The sequence below is a fragment of the Sapajus apella genome, unplaced genomic scaffold (assembly GCF_009761245.1).
Source record: "Sapajus apella isolate SASKATOON/1434 unplaced genomic scaffold, GSC_monkey_1.0 scaffold982, whole genome shotgun sequence".
NCBI classification, from domain to species: Eukaryota; Metazoa; Chordata; class Mammalia; order Primates; family Cebidae; genus Sapajus; species Sapajus apella.
In genome coordinates this window covers 1-22414 of record NW_022437908.1, presented here as the reverse complement: position 1 = coordinate 22414, position 22414 = coordinate 1, and the positions used below count along the sequence as shown (strand labels likewise).

The window sequence follows — 22414 nt, the reverse complement described above, 5'->3', positions numbered from 1 at the left end:
TTTGTTGGTTGGTTTTTGAGACAGTCTTGCTCTGTCACCCAGGCTGGAGTGCAGTGGCATGATCTGGGCTCACTGCAACCTCTGACTCCCTGGTTCAAGCAGTTCTCCTGCCTCAGCCTCCTGAGTGGCTGGGGTTACAGGCACGCACCACTGTGCCCAGCTAATTTTTGTATTTTTAGTAGAGATGGAGTTTTTACCATGTTGGGCAGGATGGTCTCGATCTCCTGACCTCATGATCTGCCTGCCTCAGCCTCCCAAAGTGCAGGGATTACAGGTGTGAGCATCGTGCCCAGCCTAGTTTTTATATTTTTAGTAGAGGTGGGCTTTCACCATGTTGGCCAGGCTGGTCTTGAACTCCTGGCCTCAAGTGATCCACCTGCCTCAGCCTCCCAAAGTGTTGGGATTACAGGCATGAGCCTCTGTGCCTGGCCATTTACCTTGACTGAGTTTTTTTGGCGTTCTCTTAAAGTTTGCATTTTGCCTCACTGTAGTCCTGGCCATTAATAGCGGATCAGCAAACTTTTTCCATGAAGGGCCAGATAGTAAATGTTTTCAGCTTTGCAGGCCATAGAGTTTCTGTTGTTTCTGTTCTTCTATTACAGAAGCAGATGTAGACAATATGTGTGTAAATAGGTGTGGTGGTGGGCCAGAGTTGGCCTAAGGGCTGACCCCTCTTTTAGATCATGACAGTGTGAGCATACAATTAAAAAAAAAAATTGTGGCTCTGAATTGAATACCATAGTTGTGCTTTAAAAAAGTGCTGCCATCTCTACTTCAAATGGGCAAGTCTAGTTTTTCAAGGTGCTAGAGCTATTTTTGGAAATTTTTTTTTTTTTTTTTTTTTTGAGATAGAGTTTTAACTCTTGTTGCCCAGGCTGGAGTGCAATGGCGTGATCTTGGCTTACTGCAACCTCCACCTCCTGGGTTCAAGTGATTCTTCTGCCTCAGCCTCCTGAGTAGCTGGGATTACAGGCATGTGCTACTACACACGGCTGATTTTGTATTTTTAATAGAGATGGAGTTTTATCATGTTGGTCAGGCAGGTCTCAAACTTCTGACCCCAGGTGATCCACCTGCCTCCGCCTCCCAAAGTGCTGGGATTACAGATGTGAGCCACCTTGCCCAGACAGAAAATTGTTTTTTCAGATTTAACATGGTTTTTATAAGTCATTATAAGTTTTAGCTTTCAAATCAATGAGATTCTCAGTATATACTCTGCACCATTATTCTATACCGTATTCACTTTGATTGGATTTGGGGGTTTCTTTATCTTCCGTTCTGCACATAACTAATTGAATTTGCTTTGTAATCTGTAGTGGTTTTAATCTCAGCTGGTGAACTTACTTCTAAGTTCTAGAAACACCAAGCCCTGTACTAATTTTATAGCGATAAGATTATTTCCTAAGTTGATTTAACTTTAAGAAATCTATAGCATGTTTAAGTAGTAATTCATATTAAAACTGATTGTTATTTCTTAATTGTTAGACATGTTTCCTTTGTTGACTGTCCGGGCCACGATATTTTGATGGCTACTATGCTGAATGGTGCAGCGGTGATGGATGCAGCTCTTCTGTTGATAGGTAAATACCTCACAATTGGTCTGTACAAAAGAATGTGGAACAAATTCGAGATGAAGTATTTAAAGGGGAACTAAGGCCTTTAAGGACCATATCTATTACCTATGGCTGACACGAATGGGAACTAACATGTCCTCCAGGATGACTTTCCTACCTACCAGCTATCACAAAATACTCGAAAAGATAGACTTGGGGCTGATGGCTTGTGAGAATTCTTGTGGTAGCATCTGAGAAAAAGAAAGTCATTGGTTCATTTTTCTCATTGAAATCATGTGAGGTGATTTATTTAGTTCTAAATGTATGTGTAAAACTATTTGTGTTGTGTGTGTGTGTGTGTGTCTGTGAACTGTCTACTGTAGATGTATTTAAGATACAAATACCATTCGTAATAAGTGCTGAAGTCTAGTAATAAGTGGAGTTTTCAAGGATAGTATATGCTTTGTTTCCTGTGTAAGCTATTGAGAGATTTCATTAAAAGCACCAGGCAAGGTGGCTCAGGCCTGTAATCCCAGCACTTTGGGAGGCCGAGACAGGCGGATCATCTAAGGTCAGGAGTTCCAGACCAGCCTGGCCAACATGGTGAAACCCCGTCTCTACTAAAAATACAAAATTAGCCAGGCATGGTGGTGCACACCTGTAATCCAAGCTACTCGGGAGGCTGAGGCAGGAGAATCACTTGAACCCAGGAGGAGGAGGTTGCCGTGAGCCACGATGGCACCATTGCACTCTACCCTGGGCAGCAAGAGGGAGACTCTGTCTCAAAGCAACTGGGCATGGTGGCTCATGCCTGTAATCCTAGAGCCAGGAGTTCCAGACCAGTCTAGCCAACATGGTGAAACCCTGTCTCTACTAAAAATACAAAAATTAGCTGGGCGTGGTGGGGCACGCCTGTAATCCCAGCTACTAAGGAGACTGAGGCAGAAGAATCACTTGAACCCAGGTGGCAGAGGTTGCAGTGAGCAGAGATGAGGCCACTGCACTCCAGCCTGGGTGACAGAGACAGAGTGAGACTCAGTGTCAAAAAAAAAAAATTTTTTTTAAAGCATGCCACGTGAATATAGTCAGGACACTTGAACATCACAACTTGAGGAGGCTGATCATTAGAGTGCTCAACCAAACATGCCTGTTTATAATACACTGTTATCTTCACAGTCGCATTCTTCCCTCTTGGTTGAAGAGTAGCCTCTGATTAATTAGTTAAAATTCTTAGATAGTATTAAGTGCTTTTTCTTCTTAATTACTGTCTACCTCTCAGGAAGTTGGTTGGGCCAGAGCATTTCCAAGACTGGATAGAGCTAGAGGGCTTTACCTTATACCTGAACAAAAGCTGAGGGCAGACCCTGAGAAGCCAAACTTACTGATTTTAAGCTTCTTGCTTAGGACCAGGGTTGGGGGCCAGACAGCTGGGAGGTTCCAGTGAATGCAGGCAACAGGGTGAAGCTGGGCCAAAAGGTGGATGCCTGGCAATAATATCTAGGACTGTTACCTTGAGTACAGCTAGAACATTTCAAAAGTCTCCTTTATTAGATGCCAGACTTTTTTGGGCAGTGGGGGGGTGTGGGTGGCAAAAGAGACTCATAAAATGTACCATTTTATGTATTTAAAGTGTACAGCTTAGTGGCATTAAGTGCATTCACAATTTTGTACAACATAGTGGTTGTAGTGTCACCACTATCTAGTTCTAGAACGTTTGTATCACCACAAAAGAAAACCCCATGCTCGTGAAGCATCAGTCCCCATGTTTCCCTCCCCCACCCCCTAGCAACCTATAATCTACTTTCTCTCTTTATGGATTTGTCTGCTTGTTCTGGGTATTTCCAGCTATTCTTAAATAGATCTTTTTTATTCTTCATCAACTAGCTGGTAATGAATCTTGCCCTCAGCCTCAGACATCTGAACACCTAGCTGCTATAGAAATCATGAAACTGAAGCATATTTTGATTCTACAAAATAAAATTGATTTGGTAAAAGAAAGTCAGGCTAAAGAACAATACGAGCAGATTCTTGCTTTTGTCCAAGGTAAGAAGCCATAATATGTAATAAATCTATGAATCACTTTGAGGGGCATTTACTCTGGATACTAGATGTTAAATTAACTTGTAATGTATATTACCTAAAACACGGTAAACTTATGAGTCTTAAGCCTTAGCACTCTACCTACTGCTTGTTAGCAACCTGATATAACTAATAAAATCTATGTTTCTGAATTTAATATACTAAAGTATATTTTTGCTGGCAGCAAGTTAGAACTGGGGTTGTATTCTGGAAACTTTATCAGTCAGATTTTTAAAAAATAAATGTCAGTAATAGTAAAATGAGTAACATAATCTAAAAAAATTTGTCTTACAGTATTTGTTACTGAACAGCTACTTTCAGATTTGGAAGGACAGTGATTTATTTAATCTCTATAATGTCCCTTTCTCTAATAGCATAGAGATATCATATATCTTATTGTTGACATTTTCCCTCTTAGTCTTGTTTTTCTTGTTAGAAAGGTTAATTTCTTGTGAACTCAGTTCTGTCATCACGAAAAGTAATACGCGATTTTAATTAAAGTCTAATTGTGTTTGGTCTATTTCTTTGACTAGCTTGTTTGACATATAAGTAATACGGAGCAAATATATATGGCTGGGCATGGTAGCTCACACTTGTAATGCCAACACTTTGGGAGGCCGAGGCGGGCGGATCGCTTGAGTCCAGGGGTTCAAGACCAACGTGGGCCACATGGTAAAACTCCGTCTCTACAAAAACTACAAAAAATTAGCCGGGATTGGTGGCACACACCTGTGTTCCCAGCTACTGCGTAGGAGGCTGATGTGTAAGGATTGCTTGAGCCTGGGAAGTGGAGGTTGCAACAAGCCGTGATTGTGCCACTGCACTCCAGCCTGGGCAAAAGAGCGGGACCCTGTCTCAAAGGAAAAAAAAAGAAATTAAATTAAAATTATTTGTGCCAGCAGTCTTTGATTATCAGAGTCTGTAATTTTATCTTGACATTTATTGGGAGATTAATTACATGTTAGAAATCTTTTCAACTAGTAGAGTGCTCTTTCCCAGGAATGTTAGTATTTTCTTTATGTGAACAGGTTTATCATTGTACTAATATTGAGTATGTCTATTAATATAATTTAACAAATGTTCCCTTAAAGGGAATAGTATTCATTTTCAGGAGTAAAAACAAACATAGAATATTGCCAATTTTCTGAACAGCATTATCCACCTTGCACTTGTTGCTGACATTTGTATGGGGTTTAGGCATCTATTGTATTATAGTAATCTTAATTGTTTTATATAACATACATAGAATAAATTTTATAAAACTGTAGAATTTTGATCTTTCTGAATTTTGTCATAATAGGTACAGTAGCAGAGGGAGCTCCCATTATTCCAATTTCGGCTCAGCTGAAATACAATATTGAAGTTGTTTGTGAGTACATAGTAAAGAAAATTCCAGTACCCCCAAGAGACTTTACTTCAGAGCCCCGCCTTATTGGTAAGTGATTGGATTTACCATTAACTCTTAATCTGATCTTTTCCACATTGGTGAGTCCTCTTTAAGGGTGTTTATTAATATTTCCTCTTTCTGCAGAGGTGATGATTCATACAGTTTTTTTTTTTAAATCAATTAATTCTGAGATTGTGTTGGCAGTACTAGATTGTATTACTGGATGAAGGACAGAGTCTTGAACACAATAAAAACTGTTAACCTCGGCCTGGTGCCTATAATCCCAGCACTTTGAGAGGCTGAGGTGGGTGGATCACCTGAGGTCAGGAGTTCGAGACCAGCCGGACCAACATGGTGAAATCCTGTCTCTACTAAAAATACAAAAAATTAGCTGGGCATGGTGGTGCGTGCCTGTAATCCCAGCTACTCAGGAGGCTGAGGCAGGAGAATTGCTTGAACTCAAGAGGCGGAGGTTGCAGTGAGCCAAGATTGCACCACTGCACGCCAACCTGGTCAACAAGAGCAAAACTGCATCTCAAAAAAACAAAAACAACTGTTAACCTTTCTGTGCTCAATACATGGTATGTGATCAAGATGGAATAATACAGTATTCTCTATGGAATCATAAGGTTTTAGTCAGGGTGTTAGATCTTCCTGACTAAAACGTTATACAGATGATTTTATTGTTCCATTAGAAAAAAACTGATACTGGTATAATTTGATCACCTAAGATTGTGGTTCTTATCCAGGAATGTAGAAGCCTTCTCGAAACAGACATTTGAGCTTGTCTGGGCCTTCATCCGGGCTCCTGGTGTTTAGTAGGAAATATTCTCTGAAGTGACTTAAGTGCAGGTCATGTAGTCCTAGTGCTGTTTTGTAGTTATAAAGCTGAATTGTTCTTACAGGAGTCATATAATATAGAGGTATATAAAGAAAATGTTCATAATCTCTCTGTTTTCAAGTTCTAGTTCCTTAGCCCTAAAGTAAGCAAAGTTAACATTTGGTGTCCATTATTCACACACTTTTCTCTTTGGTCATATCATCATGTATAAACATATACACAGGCTGGGCATGGTGACTTGCACCTGTAATCCCAACACTTTGGGATGCTGAGGCTGAGGTGGGAGGATTGCTTGAGGCTAGGATTTTGGGACCGTCCTGGGCATCAAAGGAAGACCCCGTCTCTACAAAAACTAAAATATTATAGCTGGGTACGTTGGTATCTACCTGTAGTCCCAGCTACTCAGTAGGCTGGAGCAGGAAGATTACTTGAGCCCAGGAGTTTGAGGTTGCAGTGAGCTATGATTGTAGAATGCAGAACTGCATTCCAGCCTCTGTGATAGAGGGGAAAAAAAATCCATATACAGACATTATTTTTTTTTGTGTGTGTGTGGAAGTGGGATTATGTTATGCATGTAGTTTTTATAATTATTCTTAACAGTATATGAGGGTTATTTCTCCAGATCGTTACATATAGCTCTAACATTAATAGCTGCGTGATACTCTGTAATACTGGTATACTATATGTATGCCACTTGTTAATAAACTTATTTTCATTTTTCCCATCATAAGTGAGGCTGCATAAGCATTGGAGTAATAATAGATTTTTTTTAGAAAGTCACCCCTTTAGTATAAATCTTGTATTGCCACTGTTTTAGAAAAGTTAACATGGAAAATAATATTTCTTCTAAAGTTAAAATTAACACAACTGGCTTTAATTTGTTTTATTTTCTTTTAGTTATTAGATCTTTTGATGTCAACAAACCTGGCTGTGAAGTTGATGACCTTAAGGGGGGTGTAGCTGGTGGTAGTATCCTAAAAGGAGTATTAAAGGTAAACTGGGTTTTGATTGTTGTGATTTTGTTTTGTTTTGCTTTTGTTGTTTGTTTTACCTTTGTCTTAATCAGGAAAAAAAGTATTGATGATCCAAATTGAAGAAAAAAATTTTCCATGGTTTCCGGTATTTGATACAGAGTTTCTTTTTTTAATATTCTTTGGTTCCCTCTTCAAACTCTATTCCCCTCACTCTTCTGGGCCTCTGATAGCCACCAATCCATTCTCTACCTTTATGAGATCCACCTTTTTAACCCCTGCATATACACATGAGTGAGAATGTGTGATATTTGTCTTTCTATGCCTAGCTTATTTCAGTTAACACAATGGCCTCCAGTTCTAGATAAGTTGCTGCAAATGGCAGAATTTCTTTGGTTATTTTTTTTTGTGGCTGAATAATATTCTTCTCTCTCTCTCTGTGTGTGTGTGTGTGTGTGTGTGTGTGTGTGTCTGTGTGTGTGTCTGTGTGTGTGTCTGTGTGTGTGTGTCTGTGTGTATACACTGCATTTTCTTTTCTTTCTTTAGGTTGTTTTTTTGAGACACAGTCTCTCTCTGTCACCCAGGCTGGAGTGCAGTGGCACCATCTCGGCTCACTGCAACCTCTGCCTCCTAGTTCAGGCGATTCTGCTGCCACAGCCTCCTGAGTAGCTGGGACTACGGGCACTCGCCACCTTGCCCAGCTAATTTTTTTTGTTAGAGATGGGGTTTCACCATGTTGGCCAGGCTGGTCTTGAACTCCTGACCTCAGGTGATCCACCCGCCTTGGCATCCCAAAATGCTGGCATTACAGGCGTGAGCCACCACGCCCGGCCCCTGATGGAACTTTGATAGGTAAGTGATAATTTTGCTGTAACACAATAATTTTAATTACTAATTATATGTTTACAGGTGGGCCAGGAGATAGAAGTAAGACCTGGTATTGTTTCCAAGGATAGTGAAGGAAAACTCATGTGTAAACCAATCTTTTCCAAAATTGTATCACTTTTTGCGGAGCATAATGATCTGCAATATGCTGCTCCAGGCGGTCTTATTGGTAAAGATTTTCTTCTCATCTCTTCTAATTTGTGACTATTTGTGGTACTTTTCGTGGGAGGTGGATTACCAAAAGGGGCATATTATAGTTTTTTAATTGGCTATTTTAATAATAGAGTGGGGTGGGGGAACAGTCATGTTCCCCCATGTGGTTAAGCTCTTGTTTTAGGTTATAAGATGACTTCATGAGTTAATAAAAATTATTTTTAAACACAAAGGATACATTTTGGTCAGATATAGAGTAACTCCTTTTTAGCAATACAAAAAAATAAGTTTGATGACTTATCATTTAAGATACTTACCTACACTTAACATTTTTGTTTACACAGTTTTTTGGTAGATAATAGTTCCCCTTTTTTGGGGCGTGGGGGTGAGATGGAGTCTTGCTGTGTCACCCATGTTAGAGTGCAGGGGCGCAATCTCAGCTCACTGCAACCTCTGCCTCCTGGGTTCAAGCAGTTCTCCTGCCTCAGCCTCCCAAGTATCTGAGACTACAGGCACATGTGGCCACGCCCAGCTAATTTTTTGTATTTTAATAGAGATGGGGTTTCACTGTGTTGCCCAGGATGGTCTCAAAACTCCTGAGCTCAGGCACCTCCCCTGCCTCGGCCTCTCAGAGAGTGCTAGGATTATAGGTGTGAACAACCGTGCCCGGCCATGGTTGCTTTTATGTATATTTTGCAATAGTCCCTTACAACTTAGTTTATTACTAAATACCCCCAAAACTGAAAGATTAAGTGAGAATTAAAAGGGGTATTGTACCTTTAGATTAAAGAAGAAAATGTTTGGTGAAGAAAGTTTATTCTTCACCTAACAAGTTGTGTTTTTGGTTAAAAACTGTAAAGAGGAAATTAAAAAAAGACACGAAAAACAGTTTATCAGATTGGCTGGGTGCAGTGGCTCACACCTGTGATCCCAGCACTTTGGGAGGCTGAGGTGGGTGGATCGCTTGAGCTCAGGAGTTCGAGACCAGCCTGGGCAACATGGTGAAACCCTGTCTATACAAAAATCAGCTGGGTGTGGCGGCAAATGCCTGTAGTCCCAGCTACTTAGGAGGCTGAGGTGGGAGGATTGCTTGAGCCCAGAGGTGGACGCTGCAGAAAGCCAAGATCGTGCCACTGCACTCCTGCCTGGGCGACAAGGGACCCTGTCTCAAAAGGAAAAAAGAGGCTGGGCGTGGTGGCTCACGCCTGTAATCCCAATACTTTGGGAGGCCAACTTGGGTGGATCACTTGAGACCAGGCTGGGTAACAGTAAGATGCCATTTCTCCAATAAAATAGTAAAATTAGCTGGATTTGGTGATGTGTGCCTATAGTCCCGTCTATCATTTTATCCTTTGTGTGCATGTGTGTGGTAATCAAGGGAAATTTGGAAACTTAAAATTTAACTTAAGGAAATTTTAAAATTTGTTTTTTTTGAGGCAGAGTCTCACTCTGTCACCCAGACTGGAGTGCAGTGGTGTGATCTTGGCTCACTGCAACCTTCGCCTCCTGGGTTCAGTTAATTCTTGTACCTCAGCCTCCGGAGTAGCTGGAACTACAGGCACATACCATCATGGCCAACTAATTTTTGTATTTTTAGTAGAGACGGAGTTTCTCCATGTTGGCCAGGCTGGTCTCAAACTCCTGGTTTTAAGTGATCCGCCCTCTTTGGCCTCTCCAAGTGTTGGGATTACAGGTGTGAGCCAGCACACTTGGCCTAAGGAGCTCTTTAAACATAGGAGAGAATGCTGTAATGATAACCCCCATGTAGCCATCACTCAGCTTCAGCAATTATTAATGATTTACCAATCTTGACTGGGCGCAGTGGCTCGCACTTGTATTCCCAGGACTTTGGGAGGCCGAGGTGGGCAGATCACCTGAGGTCAGGAATTCAAGACCAGCCTCGCCAACATGGTGAAATACTGTCCCTAATAAAAATACAAAAATTAGGTGTGGTGGCACATGCATGTAATCCTAGCTACTCGGGAGGCTAAGGTAGGAGAATCGCTTGAACTCAGGAGGCAGAGGTTGCAGTGAGCCGAGATTGCACCACTGTTTTCCAGCCTGGGCAAGAGAGAGAGACTGTCTCAAAAAAAAAAAAAAAAAGTTTTCCTAATCTTGCTCTATATGTCTTCTTTCCTCCACTCCCCTAAAGACACAGCTGGAATATTTTGAAGTGAATCCCAGGAATCTTATGTGGTTTTTTGTTTTTGTTTTGTTTTGTTTTTTGAGGCAGTCTCACTCTGTCGCCCCAGCTGCGATCTCAGCTCACTGCAACCTCTGCCTCCTGGGTTCAAGTGATTCTCCTGCCTCAGCCTCTCAAGTAACAGGGATTACAGATACCTGCCACCACACCTAGCTACTTTTTGTATTTTTAGTAGAGGTTGGGTTTCACTGTGTTGACCAGGCTGGTCTCAAACTCCTGACCTCAGGTGATCTGCCCACCTGGGCCTCCTAAAGTGCTGGGATTATAGGCGTGAACTACCGCGCCTGGCCTGGCCCATATGTAGTCTTTAAGCTGTCTTTTCGATCAGTCTTCCAGGGGAGAAGTGGCATGCAAATATTCTGCAAACTTCTCATTATGAATTTTCTATTTTTTCCAGTCTTTGTTAAGGATATTTTGAGTTCAGTTATTATCTCTGTTTGTCCTTTGTTTAGAATTTATTTTTATTGTTTTCCAGACCAAGTACCATCTCCTGCATTAAGTTTTCAGCCAAGCCATCATTCCTAGAAAACCAGGTTTCTAAACCCTTTGTTTAGAATTTAAATCAAGAGAATGTTTCTATTCTCATTTGCCCAGTCATCTCATGAGTGTACATATCCATTTGTCTAGATAAAACAAGTATTTTTATGCCTATATAGCTATTATATGAGTATGAAAATAAAAGTATGTATTAAATTATATAGGTACATGTTGTGCTTATTTGGCTTTGGGGTAACTAATTCACTTTTTAAAAAAATTTTTTGAGACTCACTTTGTCACCCAGGCTGGAGTGCAGTGGTGTGAACTTAGCTCACTGCAACCTCCGCCTCCTGGGTTCGAGTGATTCTCCTACCTTGGCCTCCGGAGTATCTGGGAATACAGGCACATGCCACCACGCCCAGCTAATTTTTTGTATTTTAGTAGAGACGGGGTTTCACCGTGTTGCTCAGGTTGGTCTCGAACTCCTGACCTCCGGCAATCCATCCACCTCGGCCTCCCAAAGTGCTGGGGTTACAGGCGTGAGCCACCGTGCCTGGCCAACTAATTCACTTTATAGGTGTTTTAGGAAATAAAACATTGAGCTATATACATCTTATTTTTATATTAGGAGTTGGAACAAAAATTGACCCCACTTTGTGCCGGGCTGACAGAATGGTGGGGCAGGTACTTGGTGCAGTCGGAGCCTTACCTGAGATATTCACAGAATTGGAAATTTCCTATTTCCTGCTTAGACGGCTTCTAGGTGTACGCACTGAAGGAGACAAGAAAGCAGCAAAGGTAAATGCTTTTTATAATTCCTGTTTCTAAAAACGTGACAAAGGGGGGTGTTAAACTAGTTTTGAGCTTTATTCTTTTATAGTTAACATGAAATTTAGAAAAAAAACAAAAGGTAAATAAATTTGACTTCCGTGAAATTGAGAACTACTTTTTAAAATTTTTTTTTTTGAGAGGGAGTCTTGCTCAGTTGCCCAGGCTGGAGTGCAGTGGTGTGATCTCAGCTCATGGCAACCTCTGCCTCCTGGGTTCAAGTGATTCTCCTGCCTTGGTTTCCCAAATAAGGGAAAACTGGAACTACAAGCGTGCACCACCACGCCCAGCTATTTTTTTTATTTCTTAGTAGAGATGGGTTTTCACTATATGTGGGCTGGGCTGGTCTTGAACTCCTTACCTAAAGTGATTCGTCCGCCTGGGCCTCCCAAAGTGCTGGGATTACAGGCATGAGCCACTGTGCCCGGCCAAAATTGAGAACTTCTATATGGCAGTCAGTTTAAAAAAGAAACCTATGAAACAGAAAAGTTTTTGCCATGTATGACAAAGAAATGACATTCCTAATATCCATATGATTTTGTTGTTGTTGTTTATTTTGAGACAGAGTCTTGTTCTGTTGCCCAGGCTGGAGTGCAGTGGTGCGATCTCGACTCACAGCAGCCTCGATCTCCCGGCTCAAGGCATCCTCCCACCTTAACCTCCTGAGTAGCTGGGACTACAGGCACGGGCCACCATGCCTGGCTAATTTTGTACTTTTTGTAGAGATGGAGTTTTGCTGTGTTACCCAGGCCGATCTCAATGTCCCACATTAGGCTGACAGAGATGGGAAATTGCTGACACCTAGTGTTGGCAAAGATTTTGGAAAATAAGCAATCATGCTTTTTGAGAAAGTACAAACTGGTAATACTTTCTGAGAGAGAAACTTGCTGATATTTGTCAACATTTGAATGTGGCAACACCCTATCCCAGCAAATTTCACTGTAGCATTCATTCATTCATTTATTGGAGATGGAGTCTCGCTCTGTCACCCAGGCTGGAGAGCAGTGGCACAATCTCGGCTCACTGCAGCCTCCACCTCCCGGGTTCGAGCAGTTCTCCTGCCTCAGCCTCCTAAGTAGCCAAGATTACAGGAGTGCACCACCACACCCGGCTAATTTTTTTATATTTTTGGTAGAAACGGGGTTTTGCCATGTTGGTCAGGCTAGTCTCGAATTCCTGACCTCAAGCAATCTGTCTGCCTCAACCTCCCAAAGTGCTGGGATTACAGGCGTGAGCCACTGCGCCTGGCCCATATTAACTCTTATATATATGGCCATATTATTATTATAGCCATAATATTAGCTTATATTAACTCATATATAGCCATAGTCCTCCCCTCTCCCCACTTTGGGGAATTTTGTACCTCATTTGTACTATGTAACTTCTTCAGAATTTTAAGAGGTTCTCTGCTCTGGTTACTACCTTATTTTTAAAAGGTGGATCTTGTGTAAATTCAGTGGGTGCCAAATAAACCTTCCTTTTGTCATCTTTAGACTATAGTTTAAATTCCTTTACAATGAAATTTCTATATAATTTTTTTTTAATTTTACGATTGACGTACTTCCAGTAGTATTTGGTAAATTCTTAGTATTTTTGGAAAGCATTGTCTTGATTTGGGGGTTTATTTTATTCCAATTTATTTTTCTAGGTGCAAAAGCTGTCTAAGAATGAAGTACTCATGGTGAACATAGGGTCCCTGTCTACAGGAGGGAGAGTTAGTGCTGTCAAGGCCGATTTGGGTAAAATTGTTTTGACCAATCCAGTGTGCACAGAGGTAGGAGAAAAAATTGCCCTCAGCCGAAGAGTTGAAAAACACTGGCGGTAAGTTTGTTAGTCTTTGTCACTGTCTACTTAAAAAAAGACACAGTCTTGTCATACAGAAATAATTTAAAACAACAAAGTTTTAAAAAAACAAAACACAGTCAATTTCCTTAAGTTCTTGGTGGCGTATACATGAGCGCACACATTTCCTTGAGGACAACAGTTATTGGGGCTTTCAGTTTTAACTATTTGTTTGGATGACTTTGAAAACTATACTTCAACCTTCACTGTAGTCCCATATTTTAGTCCAAATACTGTGACTGGCTTCTCTTCCTCCTAGACACAAACCTATGCAAAACCCAATGAATTTGGGTTCGATATTTCCATTGACTTTGGAAATCATTTCACACTTAATAGAAAAATTGCAAGAATTTTACAGAAAACTCCTCTATAACCTTTTCCTAGATTGACAAACACACATACACATTTATTTACATATATGTTTTTTTGAACCATTTGAAGGTTAGGCTATATATGTTATGCTCCTTGAACTCTTAATACTTCAGTGTGTATTTCTCACCAAAAAAGGATATTCTTACATAACCACTTAGAAATTTAACATTGGTAAAATACTGAAATCTATGGTGCATATTTCAGTTTTATTACTTATCCCAATAATGTAGTTTATGTTCCTCTGTTTAGAATCATGCATTGCATTTAATTTCATGTCTCTTTGATCTTTAATCTGGAACTTTTTCAGCCTTTGTCTTTTTTTTTTTGAGACAGAGTTTCGCTCTTGTTGCCCAGGCTGGAGTGCAATGGTGCGATCTCGGCTCACCGCAACCTCCACCTCCTAGGTTCAGGCAATTCTCCTGCCTCAGCCTCCTGAGTAGCTGGGATTACAGGCATGCGCCACCATGCCCAGCTGATTTTTTGTATTTTTAGTAGAGATGGGGTTTCACTATGTTGACCAGGATGGTCTCGATCTCTTGACCTCGTGATCCACCCGCCTCGGCCTCCCAAAGTGCTGGGATTACAGGCGTGAGCCACCGCGCCCGGCCCAGCCTTTGTCTTAATTGACATTAACAGTTCTGAAGAATACAAGCTAGTTACTTTATAGAATATTCCTCAGTTTTGGTTTGTCTTATGGTTCAGAGGCCTAACATTAGATTCAGGTTATATATTCTTGGCTGGAATACTTAAATACACTGCAAAGTCTCCTTTCCGGGAATCACAGCCAGAGGTACATGACATCTGACTGCTCCTCTTTGTTAAGGTTAGTTTTGACTATAAAAGATGTTGTCCAGCTTCTCTGCTGTGTAGTTACTTTCTGTACTTGCAACGAATAAGCAATGTGTAGGGAGATCTTTTCAGCCGATACAAATAGCCTGCTGCTCATTGAATCCCACGCCCCTGGATATAGCATCCACGGATGATTCTTGCCTGAATCGAACTTGACTATAATTACAAAATCATAGCACCTCAGCAGGTCACAGTATCCTCCCCCAACTCTACCACCCCACATTTATCATTTGGCATTCGTTCTTTGCCATTATTTATTTGCCTATCTAGTTGTAATATGGATTAATAGAGTCCTATTCAACATGTTATGATTCATCACTGTCTTCCTTTATATTTTGATGTGCATTGTTCAAAGTTTGGCCAGTGGACGTCCTTCAGGCTGGCCTTTGTGTTCTTTTGACATATACTCATTTTTTTCTTCTTTTTTTTTTTTTTTTTGTTTGAGACGGAGTCGCACTCTGTTGCCCAGGCTGGAGTGCAGTGGCGCGATCTCAGCACACTGCAACCTCTGCCTCCAGGGTTTAAGCAGTTCTCCTGCCTCAGCCTCCCGAGTAGCTAGGACTATAGGCACATGCCACCGTGCGCGGCTAATTTTTGTATTTTCTGTAGAGACAGGGTTTCACCATGTTGGCCAGGGTGGTCTTGAACCCCCAACCTCGCATGAGCTGCCACGCCCAGGCTCTTTCTTCATCATCTTCTTTTTTGGGAGCATTTCCTATTTTCTGGCACAAGATCTTCTAGACTCATCTTGTACTTTCTCTGTTCCAGTTTTAGAACTGGCCATTTCTCTTATAAATGTAGAGCTGAGTGTTCACATATGCCCATTGCTCTTAGGGTGCTGTTGCTTCTAGGTCTTTTGAGAGGATAGGGCCAGGAAGCGCATACACATTTGTAGCTCCTGACATTTTGCTCTTTCCCAGGTTAGTTAGTGAGTTTGCCCCTTGCTTTCCATTCCTTGTCACCTCATCATAGTCCATACCACCATCATTTTATACTTCACAGTTATTGTGAAATACTCCTAGTTTGCCTGTTATTACTTAAGAGCTCAATCAAAATTAGTCTTAAAATATTTTCATCATGCTATGCTCAATAATTTCTAGATGCTTCTCACTACTTTCTGATACTTCGGACTAGAAATCTGCTTCAACCCATTTAACCTTTCCTTCTGCATTGTCTTATATAAACCTTCTAAATTAGACTGTTTCGTGCCCTGACTGTCCCCATAATTATTCAGATCACCCCTGCTCACTATCTCCTTCCTTAATTATTTATTTTGTATTTTTTTGAGACACAGTCTCTCTGTTGACCAGGCTGGAGTTCAGTGGCGTGATCATAGCTCACTGCAGCCTCAGTGTTTTAAGTAGCTAGGACTGCAGGCTCACACCACTATGACTAGCTAATTTTTTTTGTTTTTTGGAGGCACTGGGTTTCACTGTGTTGCCCGGCATGATCTCAAACTCCCAGCCTCAAGCCATCCTCCCCCCTCAGCCTCTCAAAGTGTTGGGATTACAGACATGAGCCACCCCACCCAGCCCTGCTTGCTTTATTAGGCTTTCGTGATACTGTACCCACGGTGGTCTCATCACTTGCCCAGAAGACTTATCTGAATTATTACCCTGTAATTTAGAAAGTTACATTTTTGTTGTCTCTTAAGTAAATCATTGCTTGTGGTAATTTATGCCCTTTTGATTTTACTTTCGTGTGTGATTATATATATATATATATATTTTTTTTTTTTTTTTTTTTTTTTCTATTACAAACATATGACTTCCAGTGTATTTTAAAATAGATTTAAACACTAAACTTTCAGGCTGGGCACGGTGGCTCATGTCTGTAAGCCCAGCACTTTGTGAGGCCAAGGCGGGCGGAACACTTGAGGCCAGGAGTTTGAGACCAGCCTGGTCAACATGGTGAAACTCTGTCTTTACTAAAAATACCCAAAAATTAGCCTGGCATGGTGATGCATGCCTGTAGTCCCAGCTACTCGGGAGGCTGAGGCACGAGAATCGTTTGAACCCAGGAGCTGGAGGTTGCATTAAGCCGAGATCATGCCACCACACTCCAGATTGGGTGACAGAGTGAGACTCTGTCTCAAAACACAACAACAACAACAAAAATAATCTAAGAATATAGTATGGGCTTTCTTCATGGAGGAGCAGGCTTTGGGAACAAATTTAAATTTAGAAGATAAGCAGGTAAAATTTATCATACAATTGTGTGGTAATGACAATGAAATGGATGTAAGATTTATGATTTCTTTTATTTTCATTTTGCAGTTTAATTGGTTGGGGTCAGATAAGAAGAGGAGTGACAATCAAGCCAACAGTAGATGATGACTGACGAACACCAGTTAAATAATACATTTGGATGGAGTTGGAAGATGGAATTTCTCTTAACAACCAAGGAATTTATTTTCAAAGCAATATTGGGGAATTTATTTACAGTTTGTTACCTTAGTAGATAGCTATAAGATTATTCTCATGTTTTTGGTTATGAAGACTTAACTTAGGGACTGAAATTAATATAAAAGTTGGCGTAATGTTGGATTGAATCTATATTTTGACAGAAGCATTCCCATATAATGTCACAATTATATATCATGCAGTTTGTTCTGCGTGTCTTGTTTTGTTTTGTTTTTGAGTCTGTCTTTGCCACCCAGGATGGAGGGTGGTGGCCTGATCTGCAACCTCTGCCTTCCAGGTTCAAGCAGTTCTCCTGCTTCAGCCTTCGAAGTAGCTGAGATTACAGGTGTGTGCCACCACACCTGGCTGATTTTTGTATTTTTAGGAGAGACAGGGTTTTGACATGTTGGCCAGGCTGGTCTCTCCTGACCTCAGGGTGATCACCCCACCTCGGCCTCCCAAAGTGCTGGGATTACAGGCGTAAGCCACTTTGCCCCGCCCATATCATACAGTATGAAATGAATTTTTGCTACAACCAGCCTTTGCTGTAGCGCACACACACATATATATATACACCACTGAAACTCATTTTCATGATTCCTCTTTGAATAGCTCCAAGCTGATGGACTGTTGTACCAATGAAAACTTAAAGAGACAGATTCTCCTTGAAGACCTTCTCCCTTTTCTTTGGCCCCATATTTTATATTGCTTTATCTTTGAAATTTTGCATGAAAAGGAAATTAATGGGTTCAAATGAAATTGTTCTTTAGAGATTTTAGAAATTGTTCCTATGGACAAATCTTTTTCTTCCCTTGCTCTTCCTGGCCTGAAACACAGGAAACCAGAGTCAGAAGTTATCTTTCTTTCCCTGTGATGGCTTGACATTTTTTCAGCGTTGTTTTATGCCTGAAATCCAATAGTCTTCCTCTGTTGGAAAGTACTGTTATACCAAATAATTCTAGATGAGTAACAAAGATCTTTCTAGGCCTTCATTTTATGTTTTTTCCTAACTGTTATGATCATAACACACACTGTAATATTACTAATTTTTGAACATTCCAAAAGGCCAAGAAGTAAAAGATGTTAGAAAGCAATAACTGAGTCAAGATGCCCCACAGAGATTCTGGTTTAATTGTGATTTAATTGGCTTGGAGTAGAATTCAGGCATTTAACAACTCTCCTCAGTGTGGAGAAATTTAGAGAGTTGACAAGTAGGTATATTAAATTACAGAATCTCACTGAGTTTTGATAGTCTGATAATACAGTTTGCTTTGCCTTTTCTTAAATTTGCATTGAGATGGGATTTGAAACATATTGTGCTCTTTTGAGTGTTGAAGTTGCATTGTAGAAGTTGAGAACCTCTGGCTATGGGTTATCTAAGTTGATGTTTTGAGGACGCATATTCATGTTACATACTTGGCTGACTTTGAAGGTTGTGTTGTAGCATGAGGAACACAAATAAACAATTCTACATCAAACGTTAATTTTATATCTAACATGTCCCCATGTGTTTTGTAAGTAACTTCTACCAGAAATTTTGGAATAAGACTTAAAATATAGACTAATTTATTACAATCTCATGTCAGATTTGAAACCAGAAATCTATTGTAATTAATTTCAGACATCCACATGAATTATCAGCAAATTTCTAAAGCACTGTGCTGAGTGTAATGGGCATATACAGATAGGAAGAAAATGGACCCTGTTTTCATAGAACTTGAAACCAGGGCAGTGATTCTTAGCAAGAGATGTACTTGCTTGAGAATGTGCCTGTAATGTTTCTGATGAAAGTACATGGCTTATGTAAATCCTCTAGGCTCTACTGTTAAGATATTTTCAAAATCTGTTTAGTTCTCATCACTTCCACTGCTACCCACTTAATCGAAGCCACCAGTGGCTCAACACTGGCCAGAGTCCCTGTTTCTAAGAGAATACTGCATACAACTCTGTGATAGTAAGTTGTAAAGTTAGCCTCACAGAAATGAGGGGCATGAAGACAGACTAGCTATGACATCATCCAAGTGACTTTCAAGGTGACCTAAAAAGCGCTCTACACTTTTCCTTCTTGTATCTAACTTCCAAAGAGGATGCATGTGTGTGCTTGTTTTTGCAGAGACAATGTGACTTTTATTCGAATAAGGGTATGCAAATAACTACACTTGTAAAACAAACCCCCCCTTTTTTTTTTTGGAGACAATCTCGCTCTGTCACCCAGGCTGGAATGCAGTGGCACGATCTCAGCTCACTGCAACTTCCACCTTCTGGGTTCAAGATATTCTCCTGCCTCGGCCTCCTGAGTAGCTGACATAACAGATGCGTGCCACCATGCCTGGCTAATTTTTGTGTTTTTAGTAGAGACAGGGTTTCACCCATATTGGTCAGGCTGGTTTCCAACTCCTGACCTCGTGATCTGCCCACCTTGGCCTCCCATAGTGCTGGGATTGCAGGCCTGATCCACTGCTCCTGGCCTGGCCTTTTATTAACTAAAAGTCATATACCATAAAGTCACCCTTTTAAGATATGTAATTCAGTGGCTCTTAGTATATTCCCAAAGTTATACAGCCACCACTATGATCTAATTGTGAAACGTGAAACCCCACATCCATTAGGCGGCCATTACCAGCACTACCTCAAACACACCCAGCCCCTGGCAACCCCTCATCTATTTTCTATGGATTTGCCTATTCTGGACACTTTTATTATGGACTCGTATAATGTGGCCTTTTCTGCCCAGCTTTCATTTTGCTTGACATTTTCTGCTGGGTGTGGTGGCCCACACTTGAAATCGCAGCTACTCAGGAGCCTGAGGCAGGAGAATCACTTAAACCCTGGAGGCAGAGGTTGCAGTGAGCCTAGATCTTGCCACTGCACTCCAGCCTGGGTGGCAGAGTGATAGAAAAACTTGATAGGGTGATGCTTCCAGTGAGATGGGTGCTTTTCTGGAAACATTTTTAAAATTTTAATTACCTAAAATGAAGCAGATACCCTTAAATGATTGATAACCATGAGAAAGGTGATTCAGAAATTACCTCTGCTGGGCTGGGTGCGTTGGCTCACCTGTAATCCCAGCACTTTGGGAGGCCCAGGCAGGTGGATCACCTGAGGTCAGGAGTTTGAGACCAGCCTGGTTAACATGAGGAAACCTCGTCTCTACTAAAACTACAAAAGGTGGCAGACATCTGTAGTCCCAGCTACTTGGGAGGCCAAGTCAGGAGAATCACTTGAACCGGGGAGGCGGAGGTTGCAGTGAGTCAAGATCACACCGTTGTACTCCAGCATGGGTGATAGAGCATGACTCTGTCTCAAAATAGTTTTTTAAAAATTGCCTCTGCTGGGTGGGCGTGGTAGCTCATGCCTGTAATTCCATCACTTTGGGAGGCCAAGGTGAATGGATCACTTGAGATCAGGAGTTCGAGACCAGCCTGTCCAATATGGTGAAACCCCGTCTCCCTTAAAAATTCAAAAATTTGTCGGTCGTGGTGGTGCATGCCTGTAGTGCCAGCTACTTAGGAGGCTGAGGCAGGAGAATCGCTTGAACCTGGGAAGCAGAGATTGCGGTTAGCTGAGATTGTGCCATTGCACTCCAGCCTGGGCATTGCAGTGAGACTGTCTCAAAAACAAAAAGACAAGGTTATTCCATTCCCACTACTCAAACTTGGAGATAGAATACTTAAAAAAAAGAAAAAGAAAAAGCTAGAGACCATTCTCACATACAGACACAAAGTCTATACTAAAATTTAATAAATCCAGCAATGTATTAAAAATAATGCATTCTTGTGTATACAGGGATGTACTATAGGTTGAAAGAAAAAGTACCTAGGGGATGTGTTTGATACAGTTTGAAGTGATTCAAAACTCAGATAATGTAAAGGGAACTGTGAACTTAATGTGTACTAAGCAAAGAAATTGCAGGGTCATTTTCAGTTGATGAGACACTGGAGCAAAATAACATCCTTGCCATAATGTGATAGGTGGGGTAAATATATCACTTGGGTAAAAATGGGTTGTGAGGTTGATGAAATAACTGGGATGCAATTCAGAGTGTGAGAAGCAATCATTTGCATAATATCAGAATTCATCACCTCTATTCTCATTAAGTTCTAAAGAATGTCAGCTCCTACTTCAATTCCACAACATTGTTCTCTGGGGCTTAGCAAATGATGTTAGTGCTGGGAATGGAAGAGACTGAATGTAAGATAGTTCACCTTATGGAGAGACTTATTCACAAAGTGTAAGATAGTCCATCTAGAAAATACAGCCCAGAAATGGAAAAACTTAAACTGCTAGGAGAGTTCAATAAGGTGACAAAGTTCAAGATAAATATGCAAAATTATTTAGTATTAGTTTCCTTATTCACCACACACACAAAATGTGATAGATGTAAACTACCCAGGTATACGTTTAACAGGAATACTCAAGATATGTATGAATAAAACATTTGCTAAGAAGAGATGAATTATAAGAAAAATACTATTGGATAGGATCAATATTGTACAGATGACTGTGCCATTTTTTTCTACAAATTCAATCTAATCCAGAAAGGCCTAAAAGAAAATTTTTGTGAGACAGGGTCTTACTCTGTCATCCAAGACAAGGTAGGACCCAGGAGCTTGAGACCAGCCTGGGCAATATAGGGAGACCCGGTCTCAACAAAAAATACAAAAATTAGCTGGGCGTTGTGGCGTGTACCTGTAGTTCCAGCAACTCGGAAGACTGAGGTGGGAGGATCGGTTGAGCCCAGGAGAAAGAGGTTGCAGTGAGCCAGATGGCGCCAGTGCACTTCAGCCTGGGTGACAGACCAATACTCTGTCTCCAAAAAAAAAAAAAAAGAATGGGAACAGTGACTCATGCCTGCAATCCCAGCTCTGGGAGGCTGAGGAGGGCGGATGGCTTGAGGCTATGCGTTCCAGACTAGAACGGGCAACATGGCAAAACCCCATCTCTACAAAAAAACAAAAATTTAGCCAGCACGGTAGCACGGCCCGTAGTCCCAGCTTCTCGGGAGGCTGAGGTGGGAGGATGGCTTGAGCCGGGGAGGTGGAGGTTTCGGTGAGCCTAGATGGTGCCATTGCACTCCAGCCCAGCCTGAATGACAGCAATAATCTATCTCAAAAAGAAAAATATTAAAAATATAATCAGTGTTGGTGAGGATATATTACTGTTATATCTGTCAAGATTTAAAATGTCTCACCATTTGATCCACCCCATCTCCCAAAGTGCTGGGATTACAGGCGTAAACCACCGTGCCCAGCCACTTAAAATGTTTGCGATTCATCCGTGTAGTAGCATGTCTTAATAGTTCGTTCCTTTTAATTGCTGAATAGTATTACACTATAAAGAAATATCACGGGCCGGGCGTGGTGGCTCAAGCCTGTAATCCCAGCACTTTGGGAGGCCGAGGCGGGTGGATCACGAGGTCAAGAGATCGAGACCATCCTGGTCAACATGGTGAAACCCCGCCTCAACTAAAAATACAAAAAATTAGTGCGTGCCTGTAATCCCAGCTACTCAGGAAGCTGAGGCAGGAGAATTGCCTGAACCCAGGAGGCGGAGGTTGCGGTGAGCCGAGATC

General features: G+C 41.2%; 1 protein-coding gene across 2 annotated transcripts; it reads left to right on the top strand.

Annotated features, from left to right (window-relative positions):
* Window positions 1–1460: 1460 nt before the first annotated feature.
* Window positions 1461–18655, top strand: LOC116546498 (eukaryotic translation initiation factor 2 subunit 3-like). 2 transcript variants are annotated; one of them, XM_032272739.1, is made up of 8 exons: window positions 1461–1580; window positions 3438–3596; window positions 4933–5067; window positions 6758–6852; window positions 7741–7885; window positions 11178–11347; window positions 13026–13198; window positions 16717–18655. In XM_032272739.1, exons 1-8 carry the CDS (start codon window positions 1526–1528, stop codon window positions 16778–16780), a joined length of 996 nt encoding a protein of 331 aa, XP_032128630.1. In that variant the 5' UTR covers window positions 1461–1525; the 3' UTR covers window positions 16781–18655. The 2 variants fall into 2 exon arrangements, with proteins under 2 accessions (XP_032128630.1, XP_032128631.1); XM_032272740.1 differs by lacking the exon at window positions 13026–13198.
* Window positions 18656–22414: the final 3759 nt, after the last annotated feature.

Coding starts and splice junctions, on each gene's coding strand:
- LOC116546498 (XM_032272739.1), top strand. CDS start 1,526: ATGGCTACTATGCTGAATGGTGCAGCGGTGATGGATGCAGCTCTTCTG. Junction 5,068..6,757: donor TTCAGAGCCCCGCCTTATTG/GTAAGTGATTGG, acceptor ATTTTCTTTTAG/TTATTAGATCTTTTGATGTC. Junction 7,886..11,177: donor TGCTCCAGGCGGTCTTATTG/GTAAAGATTTTC, acceptor TTTTTATATTAG/GAGTTGGAACAAAAATTGAC.